Source organism: Rattus norvegicus, chromosome 18 (genome assembly GCF_021556685.1).
Source record: "Rattus norvegicus strain SHRSP/BbbUtx chromosome 18, alternate assembly SHRSP_T2T, whole genome shotgun sequence".
Lineage (NCBI taxonomy): Eukaryota > Metazoa > Chordata > Mammalia > Rodentia > Muridae > Rattus > Rattus norvegicus.
Window position 1 is genome coordinate 26,160,001 of NC_141551.1, and position 19,187 is coordinate 26,179,187.

General features: G+C 46.2%; 1 protein-coding gene and 1 pseudogene across 12 annotated transcripts in view; one reads left to right on the plus strand and one right to left on the minus strand.

Annotated features, from left to right (window-relative positions):
- The window catches only part of Pkd2l2 (polycystin 2 like 2, transient receptor potential cation channel), a 45,903-nt gene that overhangs the window by 22,577 nt on the left and 4,139 nt on the right, over positions 1–19,187 (plus strand). For 6 of the 12 annotated variants that reach the window (XM_087592476.1, XM_087592475.1, XM_087592474.1 and 3 more), the window contains 8 exon segments: positions 6,766–6,994; positions 8,770–8,940; positions 9,348–9,529; positions 11,565–11,685; positions 12,046–12,147; positions 14,568–14,632; positions 16,103–16,154; positions 18,781–18,893. In XM_087592476.1, coding sequence (XP_087448602.1) covers positions 6,766–6,994; positions 8,770–8,940; positions 9,348–9,529; positions 11,565–11,685; positions 12,046–12,147; positions 14,568–14,632; positions 16,103–16,154; positions 18,781–18,893 — 1,035 coding nt within the window. 12 annotated transcript variants of the gene reach the window in all.
- LOC147999720 (protein SET-like) lies at positions 3,455–6,292 on the minus strand (annotated as a pseudogene).

A 19,187-nucleotide genomic window follows, 5' to 3' on the forward strand; every position in this document is an offset into this window, starting at 1 on the left:
ACATACTCTCACACACAATCACACTCACATACACACACACACACTCACACTCACACTCGCTTTCACAGTAACATGCCTTTGTCTTTACTAGGTTCAACCCCTTTAGACTCCAGAACCAGATCCAGAAAAATTACTTTTTGTTATAACAAATAACAAACCCAGCATACAACGAACCCGTTAACTGCCATGTGTGTCCATCAGTAACTGAATCAAAGCCTACCATCTCCCACACAGCTTCTTTAATTTTTCTATTTTTAGGACCACTTTTTGCCCAAGATATTTTACCACACTCCAGGTCCATGGATATATGAAAAACATACAAGTCAAACATTCCCGATAGTAAATTATAAAATATATTTTACAACAATTTTTGAGTGCATGTAATTATGTCTCAGCTGAATGTTTGGTACTGTAGGAGGCAGAGCATCTACAGCGAGTTTCAAGGATGACGGATATTTTGGTTTTATTATAGTCAGTGCTGAGAAGCCCACTCCACATAAACAGTACCAGGTAGAAGTGCATTCAGGGGGTTGGGGATTTAGCTCAGTGGTAGAGCGCTTGCCTAGGAAGCACAAAACCCTGGGTTCAGTCCCCAGCTCCGAAAAAAAAGAACAAAAAAAAAAAAAAAAAGAAGTGCATTCAGAGCCGTAAGGGGAAGTCAGTGAAAGTTCTGTCCTAATCCCAAGCCAAATAACTCAAGTCCACAATTCAAACAGCATTTTTTTTTCCTTTTTTCTCTCTTTTTTTCCCCATTAAAGACAGGGTCTCACTATGTAGACGAGGCTGGCCTTGAACTCACAGATACCCCCAACCTCTGCCTCAGATTAAAAGTGTACACCACCACATCTGGCTGCAAACAGCAGTTTCAAAATCAAATGTTCTAACACAGTAAAACTTAGAGATCTATCGCTTAGACATGCACATGCTCAGAAATGACTGTAGGATAACACTGGGGCTTTGTTTCCCGTTATCAAATCATCCCATTTCTCTAGGAGCAGAAAACACTGCATGCACAGTAAACACAATGTAACTGGTGCTGCTGGCAGGAGCGTGGCAGGTGTTTGAGGCGGTCTGCATTGGTGTTGTGCTGGGAAGCAGTGCTCAGTCAGTGCCTTGCTATGCGTTCAGAACACAGGCTTCAGGGAAGCCGTGCAGTCCTGATTGGCACAGCCGGAAACAGATCCGATTCATCACACATTTGATTTGAATTGAGTTTTAGTCATTGTGCATTTGGAAATGTTTTACTGTTGCCGTGTGTGTGTGTGTGTGTGTGTGTGTGTGTGTGTGTGTGTGTGTGTGTCCTGAATTCAGTTTAAGAAGTGATGATCAAACTGAGCACGGGTGTTTGCCTTTAATCCCAGCCTTCCAGAGGCAGACAGGTCTGTCTCTGTGAGTTTGAGGCCAGCCTGGTGTACACAGTGAGTTCAAGGACAGCCAATATTGTGAGGAAAGACCAGGTCTCAAAAAAAAAACAAAAACAAAAAACGACTAGTGTTGAGCATTGCCTTTTGTCTGTTTGCTTCTTGGTTTCACTGTCTCCCCCTCTGTCTACTGCTGAACACGTGTTCCGTTCTCTCACCCAGGGGTGCGCATGCATTGTGCACACGAGAGGAAACAGTCCTGGTGCTAGGTTGGTTCTGTCTGGCGACATTTTATTTCAGTGCTGATATATTTTCTCATATCTTCAGGTAGGAGCACAGCTGCGCGTGCAGGTGGATTACCCTGTAATATTGTGGTAGATATGCTGGCTCCCTAAATTACTGCCCGTTCTGAATTGCCACCCAAAATTGGGGAGAAACTGGAGCAGCAGTGAACAACCTCAAAATCTTCACGGATTTCGTTTTTTGAAAGAAAGTGTTGTGTCCAACACCGAACGCCTAAACAAATATTTGTCTTACCAGGTCATGTGGTCTTGACTTTTAAAGGCCAGAGAGGTCTCTGAGAAAGCAGCCAAGGGGAGCAACCAATTTCCTCCTCTGACATTAAGAGCTGTGGTGTGTGTGTGTAGTGTGCAGCTCTGGCTGCAGTAGCCGTAGCACGTGGCTTCTGGGTAGAGGTGTCGCTATTCCACAGGCTTTTCAGTATGTTCTCTGAGCTGCGTGACTTGTCGGGGAGTAGAAAAGGCGGCACCAGTAAATAAGAAGCTAATCTATGAATATCTCACTTATTCCCAAATGTCTTATGATACACTTTACATTCAGCATTCGAAGGAAGAAACTTCTACAGTGACTTAAAGTGCAGCCCTAAATTAACGTCTCCTTTCTGATCGCACCTGCCCCGGTGTGTAAGACTCTCCCCGAGACACGGACAGCTAACGAATAAAATAAGTCACTATGGGAACCATAAACGTCAGGGATGAGCTTGTGCCTGGTCGTTAGGTAATTTTGTATTTATGTATTTATGTATGTATTTATTATGTATTTTATTATGTCCCGTGTATTATGTATTTGTGTATTTACTTACTTACTTATTTTAAGGCATGTTCCACACCATGGCATGTGTGTCCAGGACAGAGGACACTCCATGGGAGTTGGCTCTCTCCATGGTGTGTCGGTCAGGGACTGAACCTGACAGGCTTGGAGGCAGGCCTGAGCCATCCTGCCAACTGATGCCACCTTCTTCTTTTTCCTTTGTATACACATTGGTTTTCTTGTAACAAAGCAACTCATGCACTTCCACATTTAAACTGAGCATCCTTTTCCTCCCAGTGAAAAACAAAGAAGAAAAGAAAAAATTAAAAACAAAGTTCCAACAGAGAATGCCAACTCCAAAGAAAACCCTACAGCTTCTGCTGATTCTCCCACTGAGTGGCAGGGCTCAAGTCATCGTCAGGAGAGAGTTTTATTTTGACAGTGTCACCTTAAACTGCAAAGATGTCTGCTAAATGCCACAGTGAAACATGCCAAAGGAGAAGCCATGTTGTCAGATGCCCCACCCCCACCTCAGTCCCACCCTTCACGGGCTGTGCCCCCTCCTTTTCTTTTTCTTTTTCTTAAATAAGAGAAAGTAGACAGATACATGTCGGTAAATGCTAACTGTCTATACTCACAGAGACACAGTGTAATTTCTGAGCCCAATACACAGAGAAAAGAAAAAGCTAGAACTCTATGCACCACTACACAGGGGCCTAGCACCCTCCAGCCTCCAGCAGAGCCAAGGGAACTGGAGGGCTTTTCTTTTTCCCCCACAGAGCACAGAGGTGGTATTGAATCCAGTTTTTGTGACAAGAAAGGATAAAAATGAATTTAGAACAGAAATGTGGAGTGTCTTTTCCTGTTATATTTTGCTCAAGATATTTCCCCCCAAATTAGTTGAGAACCATGATGTTGAGACCTCAGAATCAGGGTGACTGAGCACAGAGGGACAGGGAGGAAAGGACTGCAACTCGCTCCCAGGGGCAGGAGAAAAGAAAAAGGGAATAAAAAAGAAGGTTGGATCCATCAATCTACAATAGTCATCCTCGCCTACATCCTCCTTCCTCCCCTTCATCATCATCATCTTCTTCACCTTCATCCTCATCTCCTTCATCAATAGCTTCCAACCCTTCCTCCTCCTCTTCATCATCTGCCTCTCCATCATCCACATTGGGAACCACGTAGTACTGCACGGGATTCAGCCAAATATCTTCCTCGATGACCTCTCCTGACTCAGCACCTGCGTCAGAACGGCCAGTAAACCAGGTAAAGAAGCTCTCTGGCTCTTCTGCCGCCTCGTCCTGCTGGCCTTACTCTGCGTTTGACTTGAGCATTTTGTCAAATCCTTTCCAAATTCCTATTTGATTTCTGTGGACTCTGAAGACAGGTCACCACTCGTCTTCAGATGAAATTCTTTGGAGAGAACTTTATTTTCAAAGTAAGGATTTTCATTAAAATAAAAATCTGTTCTGTAACCTGATTAAATGTCTTCAAATTCTGTCACTTCAACTCAGGTCAAATAAAGCACAGCCTCCTCCTCTTCCTCCCCAAGCAGTGCAGACACCTGTGGATGGTTGACAAATGTCGCCCAAAGATTTGGCAGTTTGGCAATCAAGTCTGACCTCTTCTGAAAAGAATGGTTGGCGGAGTTTGTTATATCTTTGTTCTACTTGAAAATATTCTCACTGGCTTGTTCACGAAGTCTCTTTCATTGCATCAATATGTGCTGTTGCTTCTCGCTGTTCTTTTTCTGAGCTCTCCTTGGCCCAGTCGTGACTGGAGTTGAGCTTCTTTTTACTGGCTTTGTCTGTGGGCACAAACGTGGCGCTCTCTGCGGTCCAAGTGGGGAGTGGGGAGGGGGAGCAAAGGGGTGCCAGCTGCTCCCCACCCCTGACCTCTCTGCACTCACTCGCTTGCCCTCCCCCTGGCTGCCTGACCTTGCCCCTCCCGGGAGGTGTGCTGGAGCATGTTGTGGTGGGGAGGCTGGGCTCCTTGACTTGGTTGCTTCTCTTTTAATTTTTTTTTTTTTTTTTTTATTTATTCATTTATTATATATAAGTACACTGTAGCTGTCTTCAGATACACCAGAAGAGGGCATCAGATCTCTTTACAGATGGTTGTGAGCCACCATGTGGTTGCTGGGAATTGAACTCATGACCTCTGGAAGAGCAGTCGGGTGCTCTTAACCGCTGAGCCATCTCTCCAGCCCCCGACTTGGTTGCTTCTCATTGCCCTGAGCCACCCCATCCTCCTCCTCCTTAAAAGCATGGTTCATACATATTCCAGGTTCGTATATATTCCAGCATACATACTGTCTTAGGGATTCTAGTGCTGTGACTAAAAGCTATGACTAAAAGCAGAGCTTCCTGCTGACTTGCAAGTGGCTTGCTCAGTCCACTTTCTTAGAGAACCCGGGACCACCAGCCCAGGGACGACTCACTCACAATGGGCTGGGCCCTCCCCCAACATCACTAAATTCCCTACAGCCTGGTCTCATGGAGGCATTGTCTCAGTTGAGCTCCCTCCTCTCTGCTGACTCTGAGTCAGGTTAACCTGAACACCAGCCAGCACGTGTACAAACTGAAGAGTTAACTCAGAATGATGAGTCATAAAACTATGACTTCGATTAATTTAAAGGAAATTCGGTTTAGTATAAAGAAATCCAAAAGGGAATGTCAGGACTGGTGAATGCTCTGTGCATGTGATACTGTGGTGTAGACCAAGCCTCAAGTACTGCTAACGAAAGGGCTTCCTTTACCTTCCAAAGAGAAATGGGGGACCGGCTCTGTTGGAAGTCATTTGTCTTCAAGATGTACCTTGAGCAAGCCTCCGGAGGTGTTCTACAGTGTGGAGGCAGCAAGATCACTCACTGAGCCGAGGCCCTTGCTACCAAGGCTGACAACCGAGTTCTGTCCCCGAGACCCACACAGTGGAGGGGGGAGTCTGGCAAGTTGTAATCTGACTTCGTTTGCACCAAATTGTGCACGTGCATGTGCACACACGCACTCGAACACACACACAGAGAAAGAGAGAGAGGGAGAGGGGGAGAGAGGGGGGGAGAGGGGGGAAGTGGGGGAGGGAGGGGAGAGAGAGAGAGAGAGAGAGAGAGAGAGAGAGAGAGAGGGAGAAACCTGCTGTAGAGCAGTATTTATAAATTTGGAAACGGTTGGGTTTTGCTGTCTATACTGGTCCTTAATACACTAGAAGGGCTCTTACTGAGCCTCTCTTCTGGGGTGAAAAGCTGTAGATGCCTATGGAGTGGAAGGTCCTGTGGGTTTTGAGGGTCTTGGCTTGGTCTCAGGACCCTGGTGTCAATTTGCCAAACAGATCTGGGTCTCCACAGACTGGACAGCCATCACCAGCAAAGGGTCTCTTCCACACAGTGACACACTTGGTGCTTGGTGGCACTCAGATGCTTGATGACATGCACTCCTTGGTTCCCTGGTATTTGCTATTTACATTTGAAAGCCTGTGTTCATGGGACAGGGAGAGTCCTTAGCATATGAAACAAAACAAGACAGATAAATGGGACTCCAGCAACATGGCAGCCCCTTCACAGACCACAAACATTCTGCTGGTTCTGCCACCCAGCGCCATGACAATAACATCCAGAGGGTGGGAAACACTAAGCGCTTCCCCTCAGGTCTGGCAGGGGCTCAGCTCAGCTATTTGAACATCCTGTTGACATCACCCCTCCTTTCCAGCAGGAGGCATGGCCGTGAGTGCAGGGTCTGAGCTGAGGAACTGGCGCTAAAGGCAAGTTCTGCTTGAACAGAGCCAGACCTTAGTGCCTGTCAAGTTCTTCTGAAGCAACAGGCCAGGGAGATGGCGCTCACCCACTGAGGGGTCCCTGCGTCTGCAGCACACGTGGGTGCCATCCCTAATGGAAGGATTTTAATTGAACTCTGGAGCCCAAGGAGACACTTAAAAAAAAAAAAAAAAAAAAGCTCTCACTCTGTAGCCAGACCGACTGACCAACCGTCATCCAACTTCAGCATCTGGGGTTTCTGAGACTTGTTCCTTTTTAAAGGGAAATTTAAAATTGTATGTGTATGGGAGTTTGCCTGCATGTGTGTGCACCATGTGATATGTGGTGCCTGCAGAGGTTAGAGGAGGACGTCAGGTCTCCTGCAGTCAGGGTTTTCAGGGCCACAGTAAACGTGGGGAACTGAACTCTGGTCCTCTGGAAGAGCAGCAAATGCTCTTAACTGCTGAGCCACCTCCCCAGCCCCTAGCGGAAACAACATTTATACAAAATAAGTGATTAGCATTGTGCCTGCCGTCACTGGCTTAGAAATTTCCCAGCAGCTTGGCTATTAAAACACAAACACTCACAACCTTCGTGTTCTAGGCTGCTGGCGGAGTTCCCTGCGACAGGCGGGATCCTCACTTCCTGGCAATTCTACTCTGTGAAGCTCATCAGATACGTCTCCTACTACGACCACTTCATTGCCTCCTGTGAAATTATATTTTGTATTTTCCTTTTGGTCTTCATAACACAAGAACTGAGAAAACTGAATGAGTTTAAGTCTGCCTATTTCAGAAGTGTCTGGAACTGGATAGAACTGCTGCTTTTGGTGGTGAGTGCACAGCCAGTGGCACCATTTACCGGGACCCCATCTGAGCCTATGGGGATTCATTTCTATTCTATTCGATTCATCCATTCTATTCATCCAAGACTTACTTCAAAAGCTACAAGTACCAAATATAAGATGAGCTGTTATAGGGCAGTCTAATCTATGCCCCTAAAAGAGAGAAATCTGTTTTCTCTGATGCAGTTCTGAGAAGGCCAGCAAAAGCCTTGGGAAGCCATAAGTAATGATTCCCTCCCCTCCCTTCTCCCCTCCCCCCTCCTCTCCTCTCCTTTCCTGACCAAATGTACTATGTAGACTAGGGCTGGCCTTTAATCCACCCCACCGAGGTCTGCCCTGCCTCTGCCTTCTGGGTGTTGGGATTTAAAGTGTGTGGCAGTGTTAGGATTTAATGCACAGGAGAGCTCTTGATAGCCACACTCCCCAGATGTCTTTGCATGAGGCTCACCACAGAGCGCTTATAGCCCCAGCTACTTGGAAGCCAGAGGTAGGAGGCTCTTAAAAGGTCAAGGCCAGCTAGGGCTCCATAGTGAGACCTGACTCTGAAATTAAAAATAAGGGGGTAAGGGGGAGAGGCTTAAGGAGATATCTCAGTGGGTAGAGCAAATGAGGTCTTGGGTCAGAGTCCCCAGAAAAAGAAGTTGGTGACCCCAGCATGGTGTGGAGCAGATGCTGGAGGCTCGCTGGGCTGAGCCCTGCTGTCAGCTTTAGCTCCCAGCTCAGGGGAAGACCTGACTTCCCTGGAATAAGGAAGAGAGTGGCAGAGCTGAACACCCCCAATTATCCTGCTTGGGTCTCTGCTTGCACTTACAGGTGTGCGTATATCACACGCCAGAAAGAAAAGGGAAGCAGAGTGGCCCATCTGCTATGGTTCCCTAATAATGTTCAACAAAGAGCAGAACAGCAAATGTTAATCTGTGTAAGCGTTTCTGCCAAAGAAAAGTCAAAGGAAAATTTGAAGCAATTCTAAATCTCCAAGAGCAATGACAACCTGGCCCTGAAGCCGGCTGTCAAAGGGCTCATTGTCACATTCTAAGGAGGTCAGTTTGTGTAGGCTGCAAGTTTTTTGTTGTAGTATTACACAGTAGGAAAGACTACGCTTTCAGGTGTGGTGGCACCAGAAACCTTAGACAATAGTCACAGGCTGGCACGTGAGGGTGGCCAGTAAACAGTGTCTCTTCATGATTTACAATGGCTCAAGTGTCACTCTATAATATTCTATAACATCTCTGTTGTGACTGGACAGGAAATCAGGGAGGCCGAGGTAAGGCACTGCCTAGGCTACAGAGTCCTGGGGAATGTGTCCAGGGGAGAGGTGGACTCTCCTAGCTCTGCTCTGTAGCTGGACACGGTGTGGAAGGAAACCCACCACGGGGCTGCTGCGCAGGCCTCCCGTTATCTTCATTGTGTTGCAGTTGGGACCGGAGACAACAGAGATATGTGGAATTCTGAACACAGTTCCCAGTAAAGGCAAAATAGTTGCAGCAGACGTCACAAGAAAGATGTTTGTCTGCTCTCGGACTTAGGGCTCGACCAAGTCTCTGAGGAGTCAGAGGCCTGTGTTGATGGCAGGCAGCTCCCTTGTGCTTGGTACAAAAACAGACTTGATAAGCCACTTTTAACATGGTTATTTTAAAAGCCTATGACCCACCGTTCCCCTCCCTTTTTATTAAGCATTTAATGGGCTTTCTTTGTGTGTTTCTTCAGAGGCTGAGAGAGACAGAAACGGCCCCCAATTTAACCCTTCTTCTCCTCCCTTCCAGCTCTGTTTCCTTGCCGTGTCTTTCTACGCGTACTGTAACGTACAGTGTTTTCTCTTACTTGGACAGCTGCTGAGGAGCACCGAAAGCTATCCGGACTTTTACTTCCTTGCATATTGGCACATTTACTATAACAACATAATTGCTATCACGATCTTCTTTGCATGGATAAAGGTATTTATGTTTCATTCTAGTATGTAAGCGGGTAGCACACATGTGGAAAGCATTTCCCCCACTAGGAAGTGATTGTTTTAGAAGCAATTTGGCACACCGGGTAAGGTTCTTGCCCAAATCTGGTGACCCGAGTTTGATCCTTGGGAAAGAGAGAACCAGTTCCCATAAGTTGTCCTCTGACTTCTACATGTGCTGTGATTTACTGTCCCCCAAACCCCTATCACCTATGCAAATCCCCAAAACATTAATCAAAAAATTAACGACCTTTAACTGGGTGTTTACAGATCTCCAGACACCCTCGGTCATCACTGTCTTCCCTTTATTTGGCAAATCCTTCTGAAGTTAATTTACCCGAGTCTAAGCAGCCCCAGTGGAATGAACTGACGGTTGTGCTGTCTCTCTTCCAGATATTCAAATTCATAAGCTTCAACGAGACGATGTCTCAGCTGTCGTCCACGCTATCCCGCTGCATGAAGGACATCGTGGGCTTCGCCATCATGTTCTTCATCATCTTCTTCGCCTACGCCCAGTTGGCGTTTCTCGTTTTTGGGTCACAGGTTGATGACTTCTCCACCTTTCAAAATTCCATGTAAGCCCTTTAATACAAATGCAATACAGATTTTTTTTTCTTTTTTTCGGAGCTGGGGACCGAACCCAGGGCCTTGCACTTCCTAGGCAAGCGCTCTACCACTGAGCTAAATCCCCAACCCCATACAGATGTTTTCTAACTGGGAAAAAAAAATCACAGGAAGTTGCATGATCAGTAGCTCACTTAGGGTTGGGTCTATATTTCACATAAGGCTAAATATCATACAGAATGAAGCCTGCCGCTGGAGAATTAAACTAGGCAGTGGTATCTACTCATCCGTAGGTTAAGCCAGAAAAATAATTTTTCACTGAAAGTAAGAATATTACCCAAAATAACTAAGTGGGTCCCAGGGTTTTGGTAGCATTTATTTACTCTTGGAGTGGAGGAAATCATTGTTTTCTACAGAGGTAGCATCTCTAGAATCTCCACCCCCCCCCCCCCGTTAACTCAGTTGCTTCTTGCTTGTGTGCCAGATTTACACTCTAAAGTGGCCTTCTGATCCTAGGTGTGGTTGTGCGTGCCTAAAACCCAGCACTCAGGAGGCGAAGCAGAAGGATCTCAGTGAGGCCAACCAGGGCTATACATTTTGAGACTCTGTCTCAGAAATACAAAAACATCTAAACAATTTTAATATGTAAAAATAGTTTTATAAGAGGAAGGTGTGAGGCACACGCCTATATTCACAGGACTTAAGAGACTGAGGAAGGATCACAAGTTCAAGACCAGCCTGACCAGGTCGACCCAGTTTAAAGGAAAAAAGCAAAGGGTTAGGTTTATAAAGTGGTTAGTAACTGCAAACAAACCTGTGATGTGCCTTACAAAGATGGTCAAGCTTGTCCTCAAACGTGAAGCCTTTCACAGATTTACTCATTGGAGGGCTGCGGATACAGCTCAGTTGATAGAGTACTGGCTGCTCAAAGGAGAGAAGGTGGTCCCCGTAGTTCTGTTTATGGCTTCTTTTGTTTAACATGGTGTCCTTCACTTCCATCCTGCAGATGACAGGATTTCACCTCCCATCGTGACTTAGTAATACTCCACTGTATGTGTGGGGACAGGGAAAGGAACGGGACAGTTACCACTACCTAAACTACTTGATCTGCTGTTGAAGTACCTCTAATCATGCCTTAGGGGACTTTTTTCCTTGTATGTGTGTATGATACATGTGTGCAGTATGCTTGTATTCGTGTGGCCTCGTGTATATGTGTATGCTTGTAAATGCACAGGTGGGCCAGAGGTTATCGGGTGTCTCTTTGATGGCTTTCCACTTTGTCTTCAATTGTGTGTGGGGGGGTGGGGGGGATGGGGACTATGCATGTGAAGGTCAGAGGACAACATGTGTGGGGAGTGAAGTGTTTCCTCGGGCTTGGTGGTAAGCTGCTAAGTCACCTCCTCCACCCCTCAGTTTTATTTATTTATTTATTTATTTACTTACTTACTTACTTACTTACTTACTTATTTTTGAGGCAGGGTTTGTCACTGAACCTGGAGCTAATTTATTGGCAGCCAGCAAACTCCTGGAATCCACACACTTCTGCCCCACCCCCAGCCCTCCACACTCAGCTTTGGACAGGCACTGGGACCCAAACTCTGGTTCTCATGCTTGTGTGTCCGGCCCTTTCCCAGATGAGCCATCTATATAGCCTCACCTTGGAGAGAACTTGCTAGTGATCTTACAGACACTTTTACTTTCTGAGAGGGTGCCATGTTGCCTACAAAACCCTTACATTTGCAATGTTATGGAGGCTGCCACTGAGCTCCTGGTCTCCTGCCTCAACCTCCCGTGTGCTGGATCATCCACATGTTTAACCATGCTCTGCCCATTTTCAGGACGCTGCCACAGCATAATTGAAGCCAGAGAGGAAGTGTTGGGTTGTGACTCAGTGGTAGAGCACTTACCTAGCATGCGTGAGGTTTTGGCTTCGTCCCCAACCCTGAAGAAAAAAGTGAAGTGCATATGTCTTATGCAGCCAGAGCCCTTAGCAACCCCAAGCTGTCCTGTGTGAAGACATTTCTAACGCTTTTCTCCTCACCAAAGATTTGCACAATTTCGAATTGTCCTCGGGGACTTTAACTTTGCTGGCATCCAGCAGGCCAACTGGATCTTGGGGCCCATCTACTTCATCACCTTCATCTTCTTCGTATTCTTCGTGCTCCTGGTAAGAACGAGCCCCGCTCTTCTTCATTGCAGACAGTCACAAAGCTGTGGCATTGCCCACTTGGTCCCCCTAGTGGTGCTGTTTGGAAAGGTTTAAGTGGTGTGGCCTTGAGGAAGCCTCAGTGCCTCCTTGCTCAGCTTCACTACAGGCACTTGAGCCACTACCTAGCTGTGTGTGTGTGTGTGTGTGTGTGTGTGTGTGTGTGTGTGTGTGTGTGTGTGTGTGTGTGTGTGTGTGTGTTGGGATGCTGGGGAATCAAACGCAGGACCTTTAACCTTCTACATAAGCACTCTAACACTGAGCTACATGCCCACCCCTATGTAAATCTTTATTGAGATAATTACTTGACTTTCTCCCCAGAACATGTTCTTGGCAATAATTAATGATACCTATTCTGAAGTGAAGGCCGATTATTCGATAGGCAGAAGACCAGATTTTGAACTTGGTAGCATAATTAAGAAGGTAAGTTAACTTATTTTCCTAAATATAATTCTAAAAACTTTATATCACTTAAGCACTCCAGTGAAACATATGCCCTCTGGGTCTTTTCTCTGTGGTTTGAGAAAGGGTTTCAGGTCTACAAGTTGGCCTCAAACTCACTGCGCAGCTGAGAATAATCTTAACAGTCCTCTGCCTGTACAGTCCTCCTGGGTGCAGCATTATGGACAAGCACCACGTCGTTATGGAGTGCTGGGGGTGGAAGCCAGTGCTTCATGCATGACAGGCAGTCTTACCTGAGCTACATCCCCAGCCCCTCTGGCTTTGACAGTTGAGCCAAAATTATTTCAGAGTTCTCACTGTCAGATAATAAATGAAGTGCTCCATTGCTCCTAAGTGTTTGTCAGACTAGATCCTAGCAATTTTCCACTCAACATGTGTCTGCCTTGTCTGCCTCGCTCTCCTGCCTCGTTCACGGCAGCCCTATCCAGGCTCTCCTGGCTCAAACATTGTCCTCAAGGCTTACAGCCTCTCTCTGCAGACACAGGTCTTGCTCACACCTGTGGGATCTCAAGGACCCTTTGAATTCTCACTGCCACTAAGAGATCGGGCTTTCATTCCCCAGGTGATATAACATCCCTTTTACTTGTCCTAACCTGACCCTAGGTCATTCCAACTTTATTCTAGCAGATTCCCTGGGCCTGTCAAATTAAGCCCAATTTCTTCTCCCAGCCATCCCAAGCTCCTGCACACTTCATTCACAGTCCCACCCACCTTCAACTGTCAGGAGCTGGAGTTTCTACTTCTCCTGCCTTAGTCTCACCATGCAGCTCTGGACTGCGTAACACACTCTCATTCTGCCTTCTCCTCCCACCACTCTCTTCCCACAAACTATTCTCACAGCTCTTCTTTCTTGTCAACTTTCTGTTCTTGACAGAGTGGAATCTGCCATCTTTTTGGCATCTGACTCATTCTGAGTTACGTACCTGCCTTACCTCCTTAGTTACGCTGTGATAAAACACAATGACTAAAATAATCTCAGTGAGGAATGTGTTTATTTCAGTTTACGGCTTGTAGTCTTTTATCCAGGGAAGTTGGGGCAGGAACACGGGGTAGAAATGTGAAGGAGTTCTGCTTTTACTGGCTCATACAGCCTTTCTTATACCAGTCAGGACAATGGGCCCAGGGTGGCACTGCCCCTAAAGGGCTGGGTCCTCCCTCCTAAATCATCAATCAGGAAAATGCCACATAGGCTCAAACATGGTAGGGGCACTTTCTCAGTTGAGGTTCCCTCTTTTTAAACACCTCTTGTTTGTGCCAATTTGAATAAAACCATCCAGCATGCCTCTCTACCAACGTGTACATCCTGGCAATTCCAAGAGTACTTCATACAGGCGTCAGGAGCTATGGACCTGTGGGGCTTAGAGCTTTGTCTTGAAACTAATCTGTAAGAGAATACTGTTAACATAAGAGTGTTAACATCCTTAAAGCAGTCCATGTTAGCACTTAAATTTTTAAGATTTTGAATTGTGTCTGGATGTGTGTGACCCTCCCTGCCCTTGGGGATTAAAGGCCTGTATAGGTCCACAAGAACAAAGAGGGCAGAGAGGATGGACTGGGGGTTCAGAAGCCCTATGGTGGGACCAGCTGCAGGGAGGCAGACTAACTTTACTTGGGGGTGATTCAAAGCTTAAGGAGTTTGGGGGGAATGGGGTGGGGTAGAGACATTCAGGATGTGCAAGAGTCATTGGCCGCGTGCAGCTTATGGTACCAAAACGCCTCGTTAGCGTGGGGAGCATTTCAGGAATCACAGGTGCTAGCTGAAAGGGTTCTTGGGTTTATTGGGAGAATGGAAGTTGAATCTGCAGTCTTAAGGACATAACATTCTGCAGGTAGAGTTGTGTGTGTGTTTGGGGGCGGGGTGTTGAACTCTCCAGACAAGGTCAGAGAAGGGGAAAACCCGACCAGTGAAGGGATTCCTCCATTATGCACCGAGCTCAGGTTGTCCGCTCAATGGTAGGCTTCAACATTAATTAGCAGGGCGATCGGTGTCTGTGTATGGGTATGTGCTTGTGAGTGCAGGTGCCCAAGGAGGCCAGAGGCACTGGATCCTGCTGAGGCTGGAGTCCTGACATACTGGGAACAGAACTCGGGCTCCTTGAATACCACGTCACTTTTACCTGCTGATCCATTTTTCGAGCTCACATGCTAATATCTCTAAAATGACCTTTGCCCACATTCCAGTGATGCCCCTGACCAAGCCCCCTGCTCTTTCATAAAGGGAGGATGCAAGGTGGGGGCAGTGGAAGGATCATGGTACTGTGCCAGATGTCTCTTTAGGCAGGAGTCCTTACAGCAAACACATAGTTCGTGTGTCTTGACTGAATACGAAGAATATAGGAAACAATATTTGATGAATTCTCAAACTCTTTTTAATTAACCAGAGTTGCTTCAATATTCTGGAGAAACTCAGACTCAGGAAAGCTCAAGATAATGAAGACAAGAAAATGTAAGATACTAAAGTTTTTATCACTTTCTAATTCTATCCAGAACATCTCAGTTCCTTTTCTGGTGCTATGCAGAGAAACCATGACTAAGGTAACTTAGAAGAAAGACTCTGAGGCACTGCATTCCAGAGGGTTAGGGTCCGTGACCCCCAAAGCAGGAAGCATGGCGGCAGGCAGGCATGGTGCTGGATGGAGCAGTAGGGAGAGATTATATTGACCCACAAATGGGAGGCAGAGAGCTAACTAGGAAAGGTGTGGGCTTTTAAAACCTTAAAGCCTACCTACTCCCAAGTGACACAACACCTCCAACAAGGCCACACCTCCTAATCCTTCCCCAAACAGTTCCATTGACTGGAGATCAAGCATTCAAATATAGGAGCCATGCAGACTTTCTCATTCAAACAACACATATTCAACTTAGGATAGGGTTACTGCTGTCTAGCAGAATCCTCTTTGTTATGTGTTGATACATTATGTAATTTATTGGCTTTGTATATCTAAAGCCCACTAGTAACACTGCCAACTGTAGTGCTGACTACTCCCCTCATGACCACATACATGGCTGACAGGAAGCTCTGCTACCTGCACATTCAGAGTCTTACCACATAGTCCCACCCTGGGAAAAGATCAAAATTCAAATTTTAAAGTATGGTTGCTGTATCAGGTGGTAGTGGTACACACTTTTACAGCTTTTAATCCCTGCACTTGGGAGGCAGAGGCAGGTGGCGAACCTCTGTGAGTTGGAGGCCAGCCTGGTCTACAAAGTGAGTTCCACAACAGCCAGGGCTACACAGAGAAACCCTGTCTCAAAAAAAAAAATGGCTTTTGCTTTTGTATCATAATAAAGTCAAGAAATCATAAATCAGACTGATCATCAAATGGGAACACTTACGAGTATTTCTGGGTAAACAAAGGAAGTTAAGGTTGAGTCTAAGCAAACCATCATTATAGAACATCCAGTGAGCCTTGGAAGCCATTGTGGACCCCTCGTTTAACTCTCACTTAACATGGAGCTGAGTGTAGTCCAGTGGTCGAGGCCACTGCCCACAGGAAGCCTCAGGCACAACAGAGGCAGTGGGTTCCGAAGAACCACTGAAAAGACAGCACAGGACACGTTTTGCTCCCCAGGAAAGGCTCTGACAGGAAGTTAGGAGAGCAAAGTCCCTCGCACAAGTATAAGGCAACATTAGTCTATGTGCACGCAGTACACAAGTTACTCAGTTATGGTCAATTCTTTTATGGCTAGGATCCTATTAATTACATTTTCTTTTCTTTTCTTTTTTTATGTTTTTTTCTCCACCAGGTGAGTAGCCACACAGCCCCCTAACTGCAGTTTTCTCCATCGGTATAATTACATTTTCTTAATGAGCAGCGTTTGTCATCAGAAAGATAGCCTACGCCCTGCTGTAGGTCTGAGAGCTCCTGGTTGCATGCAATTTTTACTCATATATTTATTTTTGCATTTCTAATAGGAAAACCAGCGTAGACTTGGCACAAGCCAGAAAAGAAGGCTTTGATGAAAGTGTAAGGTTTTACTTATTTTTCTAAACACAAGTGATAGCTTTATTAGAAGTTGATTTATAGAAATAATTTATAGCCACAGTTATCACCCTCCAATAGATCTCTCATAATTGGGAGCCTTTCCCATTTACCACAATAAACAACTAAGAACAATGAGATCAATTTATAGGATTTAATATAAATAGATCATTTCTATTAAAAGGACCCATGTCAATTTTCACAAATCTGGGAATTGATTTATGCATGTGTGTGTGGGTATGCATGTCCTGTATAGGTGGATAAGTACACAGACCACAGGTATTATCTCAGGAAGGCCATCTACCTCCTTTAAAGCAGGGTCTCTCATTGGTCTGAAGCTCACCAATTAGACTAGACTGGTTTGACTAGACTGGTTTGCCAGTGAGCTGCAAAGGTCCTTCTGTCTGTCTGGCTCCTCAGCCCCAAGCCTACAACTGTGCACTTCCACAGTCAGCATTTTACAAAGATCTCCTTGTGTATTTGTCTGTGTGAGTGAATGCTACACATGTGTGTAGGTGCACATGCCTCTGCATGGACTAGTCCCGAGAGAATGCTGGGTATCCTTTTCCACAGTTGAAGACTTTCTAAAAATAAGTCCATAATTCAATAAATCACTCCTGAAATATAAGATGTGAGAATTCAGACTGTATGTTTGAGAAACTTCACCTAGCACTGTCAAAGGAAAATATAATTAGGTTAGCATGAAAATGTGCAACATCATAAGTCAACAGGATAACAGCGAGAACATGTTCACAGAAAGATGTTAGATGCTTATAACCAACAAAACTGTGTTTCAAATACAAAGTCAAATCCACATCAACTTAGGTGAGTGCTATAGCTGTCTGCATTTTCTATTAAAGCGAGAGTGTGATCCAACCAAAAGATGGTGGAAAAACACGAGGGGGATAGGGCAGGAAGTTACAGTTAGAGAAGGCTCACTCCTGCAACCCAGCATTTGGGAGATGGAGAGATCAAGGCTGGCTTCAGCTGCAGAATAAGTGGGAGATGCTCTAACAGGTAAGAACACTTGCTTCCCATGCATGAAGGCCCAAGTTCAAATCGCAGCACCCATATGAAAGCAGGGCATATGATGCTGTAACAATCCATGTGTTGGACAGATGGACAGGCAGATCCTGAGAGCTCACCAACTGGGAAGTGAGGCAGAATGTGATTAAGACACCTGAGGTCCTGCTATGGCTTCTGCATGTGCTCATACATCACTGTGTGCAACTAACACATGCACACAAACTCTCCTAAACGCGAGTTACACCCCTATGCCAATGTCTCTACAGGATAACCAGCCTGATCATTTAGTCGTCAACAGTCTTACTGTGAAAACTGGGGAGCTAGCAAGTTTCCCCGCCAGCACCGTGGAGCCTCATAGAACACGAGGTTGAGGGGCCATCTTGACGGTGACCATAAACACCAGGCAGGGATCCCCTTAGTTGCCTTGATCTCTGAACTAAGTACACTTAGTAACTTCATATGAAGCTGCCCTAGTCCAAAGTGTGTTTGCTTTCTAAATCTACCGTGTGAGGTGTATTTGATTGCACATGTTCCTGTGTGGATGGAGGGCAAAGTCAGCACTGGGTATCTTCCTCAGTTGAGACAAGGTTTCACCAAATCTGGAGCCATCCATGCCTAGACCAGCTGGGATGACAGGTACACGATGCCACAGCCTGGCCTTTGATCTGGCTGCTGGAGATCTGAACTCAGGTCCTCATGTTTTTCTAGCAAGTGCTCTAATGAGCCAACTCTAGCTCCCTCTGACACATTCATGCTATGTAGCCCAGGGTAGCCTCAATCACCCTGCTTTAGCCTCTTGTAAACCAGCATGGGCATGCTACCATAGCTGGCTTACTCAAACACTTGGATCACACCTGGGGACATTCCCTTCTCCTTTCCTGGAGCTGTTTCTAATTTTCACAAATCTTTTTTTTTCACCCTAAATTTGAGAAAAATGAAGCAGGTGGGACAGCTGAGCGGATAAAGGCTCAAGCCTGATGGCCTGAGTCTGAACTCCAGAACCTACGAGGCCTGCAAGTTCTCCTAACATGGCCCTCTGCATGTGTGACACACACACGTGCACACACATGAATGAAAAACACTGAGATGTAGTAGAGTACTTGGACACAGGACAAGTCAGTGGTGGTAAGAATGGTTCAGAGGAGGACTCAGGAAGGGGCGGTTACACCTGTTTTCTAGCATAAGAGACAACACTGGTACACACGGTCTTAGCCGAGGCACAGAGTACTTACAATGGACTCTTCTGGGACATAAAAACTGCTGGGGGGCAAAGAATGCCCACAGATGTACCCACACAGCACATAGGAGACTCTGGACTCAGTACACAGCACTGAAAGAGGGACACGAGCATCAGTCCTGAGTAAACCAGGAAGAGATGCCAAGATGCAGAAGAGGCAGGAGTCAGGTTAGTGAACCAGATGCGTGCCCTGGCCTGTTTGTGCCCTGGCCCCAGGCTTCAGGGTGACAGCTGACGCAGAGCATGCGCCGGGCTGTGGGAGCCTGGGGTCTCCAGCACTTGGGAGTCTTTGGCACACACAGACCGCAGCCTGACTTGTCTGCTCAGACTTATCTTCTAAATCGACAGGAGATCCAAGAGGCAAGGCAGATGAAAAGGTGGAAGGAAAGGCTTGAGAAAAAGTATTATTCTACCGAAATTCAAGACGACTACCAGCCTGTCACTCAGCAAGAATTTCGAGAGTAAGTGTTTGCGACGTGTACCAAATACATGGGACACAGGCTGCGCAGGGAGGACACAGGTTATCACACACATTACATGGGACGCAGGCTGCACAGGGAAGACACAGGTTATCACACACAATACATGGGACACAGGCTGCGCAGGGAGGACACAGGTTATCACACACAATACATGGGACACAGGCTGCGCAGGGAGGACACAGGTGATCACACATATTACCTTCTTGAGCCAGAGTTGTGTGTGCTACACACAGTTCTTTCTCATTCTCTGCAGCATTAAAGCACACAACTCCA